The 14,316-nt window shown below is 38.8% G+C and overlaps 2 protein-coding genes across 2 annotated transcripts; both read left to right on the forward strand.

Annotated features, from left to right (window-relative positions):
• LOC109792054 (translation initiation factor) lies at window positions 1–2,084 on the forward strand. The gene is made up of 6 exons (XM_020351437.3): window positions 1–430; window positions 509–606; window positions 691–762; window positions 1,301–1,425; window positions 1,541–1,613; window positions 1,858–2,084. Exons 1-6 carry the CDS (start codon window positions 16–18, stop codon window positions 1,960–1,962), a joined length of 888 nt encoding a protein of 295 aa, XP_020207026.2. The 5' UTR covers window positions 1–15; the 3' UTR covers window positions 1,963–2,084.
• Window positions 2,085–8,101: 6,017 nt separating this feature from the next.
• Window positions 8,102–9,385, forward strand: LOC145949973 (uncharacterized). Its single transcript, XM_083060880.1, has one exon. It carries the CDS (start codon window positions 8,102–8,104, stop codon window positions 9,383–9,385), a length of 1,284 nt encoding a protein of 427 aa, XP_082917006.1.
• Window positions 9,386–14,316: the final 4,931 nt, after the last annotated feature.

A 14,316-nucleotide genomic window follows, 5' to 3' on the forward strand; every position in this document is an offset into this window, starting at 1 on the left:
AGTGAGAGTTGTGGTATGTTGGTGGGCCAAGCCCATGGAGATATAGGCCCAGTGAGGAAATGGAAGAAGAAAGAAGCGTGTGGAGAGCACGTGGAGAGGGTGATAGTAGCCAGTAGGCGTGTCTCTTTGCTTTCCTCACCTTTCCACTCTCCCTCTCTATATCCATCATTCAAGACCAGTGCTGTGCAATTCGTCTTTGTTTTGGCGCATACCAAAATGTCCATGTCCATTGCTTCTGTTGGCGTCGCTCTGCGTCCTCTCTCTCTCTCTTCCCCATGTTCAGCTCTGTTCCAGTCCCGAAACTCCTTCGCCAAGTGTCTCGCGTCCAAAGAGGATTTTCCCCAACTCAAATCGACAAAACGCACCCAAACCATCTTACGCTCTTTCTCTCCGTTCCCGATGCTGTGCGCCGCTGCTCTCTTACCCGGAGGTACGCACTCCCAACCAAACCAAACCTTTTCACTCATCATTTAATTCACCGTAATCAATGTATGCTACTTACTAACAGGTGAAGCCATTACTTCCGCGTTTGGGCCTTTCGTTGACCTTGTGAAGTCCTGGAATTTGCCGGACTGGCTCGTGCATTGGGGCCACCCTGGCAACATGGTACGTAATCACCATTCATCGTATCCATTATACAAAGAAGCAAATGATTTCTTAAAATAATTGAATTCATATCTTCACTTTCAGGCGGTTGTGCTCTTTGCTATGGGTGGCTATGGTACTTATCTCGGTTTTCGTATTCGTTATTCTGATAATCTGGTAACCTCTCTACTCTAATTGCTTTTCCCTTTTTATAATGATTTATTTTGCCAATCCAAAAAAAAAATCCTTTCTTCTTAATTTTTTTTTTCTTTTAGATTTTTCATCAATTATGATAAAAAAAATTTATACATAATCAGAGAATAATCTTCATTTTACAAGTCCATCTTACAAGGATTAATTATATCCATAATTCACTCTCTTTACGACAATATTGTGGAGAAATTATTAGGTGGACCATATGGTCGCTAACTGGTCTTTGTTTGCATGGTAAAGGTAATTAATCAAATGTTATTAATTTTTTTTTAAATTGAAATTTTTAAGTGTATGCCATGCAGTGATTGATTAAGATTAGACACTTGATAATTTTGGATTACTTAATAATTCTTCTGAGTATTGTTGAACCTATTGGACTAGCTACTGCTGAATTATTATCGGATTACTCACATATATCCCGATCCCAAACATTAATTTTACTACTTTATTAGCTTGGTATTTCTATAATTTATTTATTTATTTATTTTTGAATATTTTGCAGGAGGAAAAGGCTCAGGCCAAGGATTTGCATCCTAAGCTTTTAGCTGGTATGTTTTTCTTCTTTGCTTTTGGAGCTACAGGTGGAATAACATCTCTACTCACTTCGGATAGACCCATTTTTGAGAGGTTATCACCCACTATTATACTCTTTTTGTTCAGTTTCAAATAGCCAGTGACTTCTTAATCCTTGCATCTCTTCATGTCGTTGTCTTTTTTTTTTTTCTTTTTTGTTTGCACGCAGTCCTCATGCTGTCACAGGTGTCACTGGTCTTGCTTTGTTGACAATACAAACTATATTGCCAACACTTTTTGAGGTAGTGCTTATTTCTTTCTCTTACCTTATAATGATTTCCTTCACCATTGGTTTTTGACTTGGGTTCTTGCTGGTGCCCATTTCCATTTCCCAAACACATCTATTAAAAACTGAAATTTGTTTATGAATGAAATTGTAACTGTTGTTGAGAAGCAAGTAAAACCGAATTCATTAATGAATGGAATGAAAGACTTCACATTCTCCATTTGTTTGTCCTTACTTTTGGTTGCTTGAATAATGTGCAGGGAAATCCTGGACTGAGGAATGTTCATGGTATCTTGGGTAGTGGTATCATGACGCTTTTTCTTGTTCATTTTGCCCTTGGACTTCAATTAGGCTTCAGTTACTAATTACAGCTTCCGTTGAACCTGTCTTGTTATGTTGAGGTTATTTATTTTAGTTATGGTGTACATACATTCTTTCCTGCACAGTTTCTTAGCCCCAATTGAGAACTCTGATTACCATGATGCTATTTATGTTCTCCTTTATCGTTTCGTTTTTAAAACTAGTTCAGATTGATTTGTTATCCACACTATTACGGGGGAAATGGCCGGCATCTTACTACAAGCTATCTCAAATCACACGATAGAAACGGGATTTAGAAGTTGAGATTTTATTGCGGTATTTCTAGAATTGCAGATTGTCTATGATTCTAATACTGAAAGGTCTTTGATAGTTATTAAGTGGTTAAATACTGTGAGCATAGATAATAACTTCATGTATTGTACAAATGGCGAGGCGTGTATCCTAATTTCTTGTTCCTCTGTTCTGATTTATGTTCGCTATCATATATAGTATGGCATTCGGCAGCTACCAAAGCACATAAAACATCACAATTTATGGAATGTGTTCCACTCGCATCAGGGCTTACCCGATCCAATACATTGATTCAAATCATTTGATATTCGATATATACGCAAATTGCCATTAAGGTGGTACTGTGGTAGTGGATCTTCAGAAAGATCTTCAAACTTAATGTCAGCAATATTGCTGATAAATAATAACTTGGTCCAAGCATCCCCGGCCATAATTTCAGAAGGTTAAGGGGCATTCTTGGAACTGGTAAGACAATATCAGGTTATTAAGGCTCCTTTCGGCTTGGAAAGAAACTTTTTTGTTGTCTGAGCTTTATTACCCTTTAAAATGACTAGCCTTAAATTTTTGAAGTGTGTTTGGATATTCATTTCACTGTTTGTAGTAGGTTGCACTGAGGTTTTCGATCCATTGCACCAAACATAAAAGTTGCCTGGGAACGAATTGATGTTACATCAGCATGTTTGCAAACACACCCTAAGGTTTAGACGTGATGAGAATTTCGGAGCTTATGTGCTTGGCCGATCCATCATACGTTCTTATCAAGCTTGCATCTATCACTTCAAAAAGAGAAGAAAAAAAAAACTTGGATCTTTAGTACACACACTTATGTCAAATTTGTTTACCTTAACTACCGAAGTAAGGGTTGACTATTAATCATACTCATAACTCACACTTTAGCTTATTTTAGAGAAATAATTGCTTAATTTAATTGGCTTTCAAAGAGTTTGAAGAACTGAAAAAATTGAAGTTAAAATCGTCTTGTAGTCATGGACAGATTGGGGGTGGGGGGACCAGGGTCTACCCCCTCATGATCTTTAATATGTGTATATATATATAGAGAGAAAATAGATTAACTTTTATTTTAAGAATAAGTTTATTTAGGTTTCATTCAATTAGTCATGTTTTACATTAAATTTTAACAACTCAACTGATGAATTAAGAGTTTTTAGTGCATAAATAAAGTTTATAAAGTTTTAAAAAAAATTAAAATTATTTGATACTCTATTTTATTAATTTAAATTAGTAGATAATTATAAAAATATTTTATACCTTGATTTGAATTAACAAAATAGAATATTAAATAATTTTCAAAAATTTTCAAACTTGGTAGATTTGATCTATATATTAAGAAATTTTAATTCAATGGTTGGATATTTAAAATTTGATGTAGAATATGAGTTATTGAGTGAAATAAGTTTAAGCAAACTTACTTTTAGAATAACTGGATCCATCTTCATATATATATATATATATATATGAGGAGGGTTATAATTACACCGCTCAATAACTTTATAGTAATTGTAAATTTTATAAATCTAATCGTTAGATTGAAAGTTCATATCACTTTAAATGTGTATATCAAATTTTGTTAAAATTGAACAACAACTTGAAAGTAATTAAAGTGTTCATATTTTAGTATATTTTGAAATGAATATATTACGTTAATTTTGTTTTATAAGAATGAAGTATCAAATCATCTTGGATTAATATGAAATTTTGTATATATGATCTAAGAGTAAAGAACTTTCAATCTAACGGTTGAGTTTTCAAAATTCACATTTAATAGAGTTATTGAGCGGTGTAATACTTCGTAAAAGTTACACCGGTGTTATTATCAAATCTAGAGTGAGGTTATAATAACATCAGTGTAACTTTTACTAAGTATTACATCGCTCAATAACTTTATATTGAGTGTGAATTTTGAAAATTCAACCGTTAGACTGAAAGTTCATATCACTTTATATGTGTATATCAAATTTTGTTAAAATTGAACAATAACTTGAAGGTAATCAAAAGGTTCATATTTTAGTATATTTTGAAATAAATATATTACGTCAATTTTGTTTTATAAGAATGAAGTATCAAATCATATTGAATTAATATAAAATTTTGTATATATGATCTAAGAGTAAGGAACTTTCAATCTAACAGTTGAATTTACAAAATTCACATTTAATATTGTTCTGGTATGCCTAAAAGTCCCACATCGCTTAGGAGTCGAGGCTAAGGGTAGTTTATAAACACTCTTTCTCTTTAACCCACCGAGACGCCTTTTCAAGGACAAAATCGTGATGGCCCAACGAGCGCTAAAGCGGACAATACCTCGGATGTGGTGACCCTAACGATGACAGCGGACTTACGGTAGGAACAAATATAAAGTTATATGAGCGGTGTAATACTATTATAACCCTCCTCTCTCTCTCTATATATATATATATATATTATTTTGTAAAATTATTTTTTTTAAGGTTTGAAAGAAAAAAAATGTTAGTATAAACTAAAAGATGTAGAAATTTTAACAATATTTCTTAAAATTAATTTTTTTTTTAATCATTGAAAATAACATTTTTAATCTTATATGTAAAATAAGTAAATATTTTATTAAATAATGATTTATTAATAGATAAATATTTAAATAATTTCAAAACATTAAAAAATCCCCTCGCTTCCTTTCTTTAAGTTGCTAGACCTGTACCTGCTTGTAGTGCAACAAAAATGGAATGGAATAATACATTTTATCAAATTTAATTTATTTCCATTATATTCTGAACAATTAAAGTAACGTATTTTGGTGACATTAACTTTATTTTAATTTTTTTACGGACTCAAACAGAGACAGATCTGCATTCGATAGGGGCAGTGACTGATTCAGAAATTTTAGATAGTGGGGGCAATAATTATTTATATATTTATAATGTTAAAAATTTTATATATAACTTTTAAAAGTATAAATATATATCATAATTATTTTTTACAAACTTTTATAACTATGTTTACGATTAAAAATGAAAATAAGTTAAGTCAGACTATGTTATATTATAATTTAGTAAGTTTGAACCTAACTTTTTTTTAAATACATGTCTTAAATATGACTTATTTATCTATCATAGACATTTTTTAAATATTTGGTTAGAACTACAATTTTAAAAATATACTTTATAATAATTTAATACTAATAAAAACATAATAAATATTTTAAGTTGTATAAAAATTAAGTTTAATTTATTTATAATATAAACATGTTTTTAATATTTAATATAATATTTTAGATAATAATTTATTTCAAACATATTTTATAATAAAAAATTTAAATAGAATATAAATATTCCAATCCTTTTCATTTTGATTTTTTTAATCAACGTATAGAATTTTACAATCTTTACTATTTTAATTTTTTTAATCAATGTATACATAAATAAAAAGCACAAAAGGTAAAAATATATGTTACAAATTTTATTTTATCAAAAATTAAACCTTTTAAAAAAATTAATTCGTTATTAAGAAATATTTTTTTAACACATATAAGAAGTAATCTCCTGCGAAAATTTGATAAATATCAAATAAATGAACAACTCTTTTAAATTTGTATTTTATAATATGATAATTTAAATATATATGTTTCTTTAATTAAAATATAATTTTTATTTTTAAAAATATATTATTTTTTGATAAAAAAATATGTGTTGGAAAATGGTAGTGGGGGCACATGCCCCCACTCTCTCTAACGTGGATTCGTGCCTGAGTACTTGCTCCCACTACTCTTTTATATATACATATTTTTTTTATTCAAAAAATATTTTAAAAAATAAAAATTATATTCTAGTAAAATAAATATATATATATATATATTTAAATTATCGTATGTATAAAATATAAATTTAGAGAAAATGTTCATTTATTTGATATTTGTCAAATTTTTGAAGAAGATTAGTTCTCATATATAATGAAGAATACTCCTTAATAATGAATTATTTTTCTTAAAGTTTAATTATAATATATATATATATATATATATTAATGTTCACATATATAATATAATATATTAAAAAAATTTAGTTTTTGATAAAATAAAATTTGTAGTATAGATATTTACCTTTTGTGCTTTATATTTATTTTATACGTTGATTAAAAAAATTAAAATAGTAAAGATTGTAGATTGTATATGTGTTGATTAAAAAATCAAAGTAGGAAAGATTGGAATATTTATGTTCTATATTTGAATTTTTATTATAAAATATATTTTAAAATAAATTATCATCTAAAAATTTATACCAAATATTAAAAACATATTTATATCATAAATAAATTAAACTTGTTTTATTTATTTATAAGATTTAACATATTTATTTTTATGATTTTATTTGTGTTAAATTATTATAAAGTAGATATTTAACATTGTAGTTCTAACTAAATATTTAAAAAATATGTATGACAGATAAATAAGTCATATTTAAGACATGTAATTTGAAAGAAAGTTAGGTTCAAACCTATTAAATTATAATATAACATAATCTGATCTAATTTATTTTCATCTTTAATTATAATTGTAGATATAGAAATTGTACTGACCGCATTTCGCACCCGGGCTGAGAGCCCGGGTTGACATTATAAGGGTCATCCCGGGCACGCGTTGAACAACGTCAGCCCGGAATCCGGACAGATCACGCCCGAGCCCGGAGATCTCGTCCCAGGCTAAAACCGTTCTCCAATTATACCATATTATGTCACAACGTGATCATATCATATTATATGATATCGTATCATATCATATCTTATCTCAGGCCCAAGACAACCCTAACTCACACAAAGGTATGTGCATTATATATACGAGACTCATACTCATACAAACCCTAACTTTAGCATCGGAGTCTCTTTTGCAGGTACCTCCCCCATCTCGGAGCACCAATACACCCAGCGAAGGAGGCTCACCAATCTTACCCGGCGGATCAGCTCTACAGCAGATTTCCGGTAAGAACATTTGGAGCCCACCGTGGGGCCGATCAGACCAAGCTCTCATCGGCCACCTGCATGGTTTCTACCATAAGCCATATTAGACGAGCAACAGATAACACAAGCAACTCAACTACCATGGACAGCGATACCGCGACCCTGAGGCGTTTGGTCGAACAAGTCGAGCAGATGCGGCGACAGCACGACGCCGACCTCCAGAATATGCGTGCCCAGCATGAGAATGACCTCGTGGCGATGCGCACCGCTAACGAAGCAGACCTAGCGGCGCTACGCGCCGAGAACGAGCGCATCCGCGGCCAGCTCCCTCGGCATCGCCCCGGCCAGCCACCGCACGACAGCGGTGATCATGAGAAGGAGGCGCATTCAGCCCCCCATTCCCAAGCAACCACCAGGGCACCACATTCACAGCCCGCCACGCACCGGTCTCATGCATCAACACACAGATCAGGGCAGGGCACCAGCAAGGCCCCCACTCACGTCTCCGAGGGCCAAGAGCCTTTCCGCCGTCATCCCTTTGTGAACGGCATCATGGAGACTTCGTTACCCCGCGGGTGGAAGCCCCTCCACCTCGACCGCTACGACGGCACTACGGACCCCGATGAGCACGTCGACACGTACACGACTCAGGTAAACCTTTACACTAACAGTGACGCTATACTGTACAGGGTCTTCCCGACCTCGCTTAAAGGACCCGCGCTCCATTGGTACACCCAACTGCCGGCAGGGTCCATTGACAGTTTCGCCACCTTGGTGCGGCGGTTCACGGCACAGTACGCCACCAGCTGACCTCACCACACAACCTCGGCCGCCTTGGCCAACCTCAGACAGAATGACGACGAGCCCCTACGGGCCTTCATGGAGCGCTTCTCTAACATATCAGTCCGGATCCGAAATCTAAACCCGGAAGTCGCCCTACACGCCATGCTCATGGCACTGAAACCCAGATCGTTCGTCGACAGCCTATGTCGCGACGCCCCTCGCGATATGGACGAACTGCGCGCCTGCGCCGCCGGCTACATTCAAATGGAGGAGCACGCGGCCTTCCGCGACCAGGTTCGCGGTAAGGGCCCCGCAAAACCAGAACAGGGCCACAAAGACAAGGTTAAAGTCAACAACGACAGCCAATTCAAGAAGACAGCCAGGACAAACAAAGCCGAGAGGTACGACTTCTACACCCCTCTGAACGCCCCAAGAGTCCACATTTTGGAGGAAGCCAGTAACAGCAACCTGCTAGACCTCCCACCACCCGGCCACACACCAAACAGTGCTGACAAGTCCAAACACTATCGGTATCACAGAAACTATGGCCATACCACAGACGAGTGCCGCACACTCCGGGACCGCATCGAGGAACTCATCCAGGCAGGACACCTCGGCCACTACATTCAGCGACAGCCAGGCTCCCGAGGTGGCTCCGGAGGCCGGGGACGCGGGAGAGGCCGCAGATCAGGAGCTCGGGGGGACCTACCCACAGGACCTCAGCAAAATGCCAATGGCGCAGTACAGGCTGAAATAAGCCAGGAGACCGAACCAGCCCCCCTGCGGGGAATAATCAACACAATTGCAGGCGGCTTCGCCGGAGGAGGTGCCAGCAGCTCAGCCCAAAAAAGACACCTCCACAGTATCAACTGCGCCCATTCCACTACCTCGATCCCCTACAAGAGCTCACCATTAATCTCCTTCTCCGACGAGGACTACGCAGGGATCAGCCCCAATCAGGATGACCCCATGGTCATCGGGGTAGAAATCGCAAACTGGGAAGTCCAAAAGACACTCATCGATCAGGGGAGCTCGGCAGACGTCCTGTACTGGCCAACTTTCCTCAAGCTCGACGTCCCTCACTCTCTCATCCAGCCGCATACAGAGCCCCTAGTTGGCTTCGCCGGTGAACGGGTCCACACCCGCGGATACGTGGACCTGCTCACAACCTTTGGCACACCCCCGAACGCCAGAAGAATCATGGTTCGATACCTCCTCGTGGAGGCCAACACCTTCTATAACATCATAATAGGGAGGCCGACTTTAAATCATCTCGGCGCGGTGGTGTCCACCCCGCACCTCACCATGAAGTTCCCAGGAAAGGACAGAAAAATTATCTCCGTCAGAGCAAACCAGAAGACAGCTCGGCAATGCTACGCCGAAAGCCTGAGGACCTCCGCGTCCGGCAAGGAGGGCAAGAAGAGTCCCCCCACTACATGCCCCTAAACTCTAATTTCACATTTGTAAAAGCGAAACCGCGCACTCTTTTCCCGCCTCCGTCCTAAACGGAGAGGGTTTTTAACGAGGTACGACAGGATTATCTAATAATATTCTCCTTTTCGCTCACTCATTGCATTTCCTTCAATATTACCGCATCAATTACTGTAAACACGAAAATAGAACCCCCGTAATTCAATCGCGCGCGTAAAACCCGAGGTCGAGCACGAACCCTGGTATCCTTGATAAAGGTCGAGTTCGAACCTTAAAAATGCAAACCTGAGGTCGAGCATGAACCCCGGTATCCTTGATAAAGGTCGAGTTCGAACCTTAAAAATGCAAACCCGAGGTCGAGCACGAACCCCAGTATCCTTGATAAAGGTCGAGTTCGAACCTTAAAAATGCAAACCCGAGGTCGAGCACGAACCCCGGTATCCTTGATAAAGATCGAGTTCGAACCTTAAAAATGCAAACCCGAGGTCGAGCACGAACCCCGGTATCCTTGATAAAGGTCGAATTCGAACCTTAAAAAGGCAAACCCAAGGTCGAGCACGAACCCCAGCACTCTCGTTAAAGGCCGAACACGAACCTTAACCCATTCATTCGCAAAAATCTGAGGTCCAGTTCGAACCTTAATCAAACGTCAAATCCGAGGTCGAGTATGAACCCCGACGCTTGTAGACCCCTAAAATTGCCCGGGTCGGAAATAAAGCTTGAAGACTCTCGAAGACTGAAGGAAGATCAGCCAGAAGGACTCCTGGAAGGCCCTAGGAGGGTTCTCTGTAGGTCTAGAGGTCTTAGAATAGCTCAAAATAAGAAAGTGGAGGGAATGAAGCCCAATACGGCCGTACTGAACTTAATACGGCCGTATTGAAGCTTCAATATGGCCGCAGTGAACTCAATACGGCCGTATTGAAGTTTCTGAAACTTCAATACGGCCGTACTGAAATCAATACGGCCGTATTGAAGCTTCAATACAACCGCAGTGAACTCAATACGACCGTATTGAAATTTCTGAATTTCAATACGGCCGTATTGAACTCAATACGGCCGTATTGAAGTTCAAAAATTTCAATACGGCCGTATTGGCTCCAGGGCCCGTACTGGGCCTGTTCCCTATAAATATGACGTCAATTGGACGTCATTTCACACTTTTGAAGATAGTTTCAACCCTCTCCTTGAGTATTCTGGGGTTTTTGAGCAGTGTTCTGCCCTAGAAATCACTCGGAGAGTTGATCCGACGAAGTTCTTGAGCCCCGAGCCATTTTGCTTGAGGATCGAACCTAGTCGAAGGGAAATCCTCCGGATTTCCATAGTTAAAATTTTATAGGAGGGAGCGAGCGGGCTTGTAGAGCGAGGGAACGCCAAAAAGCTTCCCAGTTTTACGAAATATATAAAAGCACGCTTCAAAGGTTTCTTCTTAAATCCTTCCTTTTACTGCTTTCTGTGTGCATATTTAAACTGTCATCATGTAGATAGTTAATTTATAATTGCTTAGAATAAATAGGGGTAATTTAGTAATTTTACGCTATTATTTTAGAAATAATCTGTCATAGGGAACCCAAAAGGGGCGCTGTGGGGTGCTAACACCTTCCGCACGCGTAACCGACTCCCTTACCCGACTCTGGTTGTAATGGCCGAAGTCGATTTTTGAATCGATTGCCTTATCCCTTTTTCCAATGTTTTGAGTAAAACATTGGTGGCGACTCCAAAGAACCCTCCTTTTGCGAAAACCACTAATCCATGGAGGGTCCCGCTTGGGATTAATATGGATTGGTGAACCATTTTAATAAAATTGCTCGTTTGACGAGGTCTCAGTTTGAGAATAAGTCATTCTAGCAATCCATATTTTAAACAAATAAAAGAGTCCAACCATCATTCGCGAATGCCGAAAGCCCGTTTCGGGCCGGTGGCGACAGATGGCGACTTCACTGGGGAAGCCTCGAGAGTCAGTCCCATTTAGTGACAGATTATTTTTAACAAATAATAGTTAAAATTACTTCATTACCCCTTGATTGTATAATAACATGCTTTATTTATTTGGCTTTAATAACTGTTGTTTGTTTAATTTTCCGCAATTGTTTGAAATATAAATTGCACACAAACCTTTGCACACAACAGTTCCCTCTATACCCGGGGGCATGAGTGGTAAGCCATAGGGAGTGGATGTTAGTACGGCCGGTTGTCGAATGGGTCTATAGGTGCCCGTAGACCGTTGTCGGAAAGCATCACTCAAGGTGATAACCATGAACTCGAGTCCGACAGTGCGTTGGAGCTTTCCATCGACTTACGACGAGAGGAATTGGGTCCCTATAATGGGGGCACCTTGGGGGCCTCAGACCGGTGAGAACAGTTAGAACCTACCTTGAATATGCACCTTTCTGCAGGATACCCCTACCTCGTGATTCGCTCGTGACTGTTCGTGGATGAGTGAATTGTTTGTGTAAATGCTTATGTGCAATTGTTTGTGCATTAATAAATAACCTCGTGATAAGGTCTAAAGAATAATCCCCATGCATGAAAAAACCATGACATGAGAGGAAAAATCATGTGTGAAAATATAATAAAAATGAGGAGCACGTGCATCATTACCAATAAGACATCATGCATCCTCATAAACCATGCATTTTAGGTTCACCAATACCTCTTGATGAGAGTGAAAGGGACCCATGACTATTGAGATTCTCCGTTGGGGAGAGATCATAGGCTAGGGAGGGTGATAAACCTTCATCTTAAAAAGGCAGTGCCTTAAAGATGGAGTCTTATCAAGCTCACATCGAGAGTGTATTCATACCATGAATAAACTAATTAGATTAAAACATTTTAGAAAGTGGCTGGTCATCTCTCTGTCCTCACACGCGCACAGAAAATCAAGAAGATGGAAGCGCTGGAGGACCAAAACAAGAAGCTTACAGCCGAGCTCTCACAGCTCAAAGAACAAATGGCGCAAATGATGGAACTCATGCGTCACCATAATGTACATGGGTCTCACCACAGTGACTATGAGTCCCATCATCATGAGGAGGAAGAGCACGAGGAAGAACCTCCACACACTATACCTATAGGGGCTGGAATTGTAATCAAAGAGCCCGAGGTTTCAAAAGAACAATTCCACGCCCTAGAGGATCGGCTAAGGGCTATGGAGGGGCATGATTTTGATGTCAAAGATGCCGCCGATATGTGCTTGGTGAGGGACATTCAATTCCCTCCTAAATTTAAAGTGCCAGATTTCCCGAAATACGTGGGATCGACTTGCCCCAAAAGTCATCTCACCATGTATTGCCGAAAAATGGCTGCATATGCTACCAATGAAAAGCTCTTAATTCATTGCTTTCAAGAGAGCTTGGCTGAAACTGCACTCAATTGGTATATGCAGCTGGATGGAAATCAAGTGTGCACGTGGAGGCAGTTGGCCGACGCCTTTCTCAAGCGCTATAAGTATAACATCGACCTAACACCCGATAGGTCCGATCTTCAAGCCTTGAGCAAGAATAATGATGAATCTTTCAAGGCGTACGCCCAACGATGGAGGGAGTTGGCGGCACAAATAGAGCCCCCGCTGTCGGATAAGGAGACGGTGTCCTTGTTCATAAACTCGTTGACCGGTCCCTATTATGACAAGATGATAGGGAACACGACAACACTCTTCTCGGACATCATCACCATTGGCGAAAGAGTGGAACAAGGGCTGAAAAGTGGGAAGCTAGCTGGGCTTTCCCAATCATTTGAAGCCAAGAAGACCTACGGGAAGAAGAAGGAGGGAGGAGTCAATGCCGTAAATATTTCTTCATCTTCTTCCACTTCGAAGTCAGGAAAGTCGCAATACAACCCTGTGAAGAAGTTTGATAAACTTCCGACCACATATAGCGACCTCCTGCCGAAGCTAGTGGAAGCACGTCTTCTAGCTTACGTTCCACTAAAGAAGATTGATCCACCTCATCCCTATTGGTACAAACCGCAAGACAAATGTCTATACCATTCGGGGGCATCGGGGCATTCAACTGAGAAATGTAGAGCTCTCAAAAATAAGGTCCAAGACCTTATCGATGTTGGGTGGGTCACTTTCGATTCGACAGCACCCGACGTGAGCGAGAATCCTCTACCAAAGCAGGAGTAGAGAATGGCAAGCCACAATAGGGCCCCTCCATATTTTTCTTTTCTTTTAGGGACTCGTGATCAGTACCCGAGATCATGAGAACCTTTTCATGTAAATAAGGGTCTTTGTACAAAATTTAATACATATCAATAAAGAGGCATTTTTCACATATCATTCTCTCTTTTGTTCTTTTCTCTCTTTCCTCATTAACATTAATAATTCTAAACCTAAACAGAACCAATAAAATAATTATGTCTGTAATTGTTCGCTCTGACCGGGATCCAAAAGTTGAGGATGAATGGGTTGAGTTGGACAGTGATGAGGAGACCATCTCTCCGGATCTGCAAAGACTGCTAGATCAAGAAGCTCGTCTACTCCAACCGTGTCAAAAGAAATTGGAGACCGTGAATTTGGCGCAGGGCCGAGAAATAAAAGAGGTCAATGTTGGGACCCATATCAGTGATGAAATAAGGACACATGTTTCCGCTATGATTATAATAAAATCATTCTTCATTGCTTCTTTTCTTGCTTATAATAAAATTCTAAACCACATTTTTTTAACCCTGTTTGAATGAACATGAATGAGGTTAAAATCATCTTAATAATAATAAACCCACATCATTTTTATATGGAAGTGTGTGTGACAACTTGGAGCACCTTCCCTTGGCCTCGACAAGTGCCATCATGGATAAAAAGAAATCCTAAAAACAAAAGAAGCTCGGCAGGAAACCCAAAAAGGGAATGCGTAAAAATAAGAGCAAAAGACCCGCTAGGAATCCCACGAAAGGGTGACCTAGGCAAAAGTTAGGGTTGCAAAAATGAACAAAAACAAAAGTCCGCTAAA

This window comes from Cajanus cajan, chromosome 7, assembly GCF_000230855.2.
Source record: "Cajanus cajan strain Asha chromosome 7, NIPB_CcT2T_4, whole genome shotgun sequence".
Classification (NCBI taxonomy): Eukaryota; Viridiplantae; Streptophyta; class Magnoliopsida; order Fabales; family Fabaceae; genus Cajanus; species Cajanus cajan.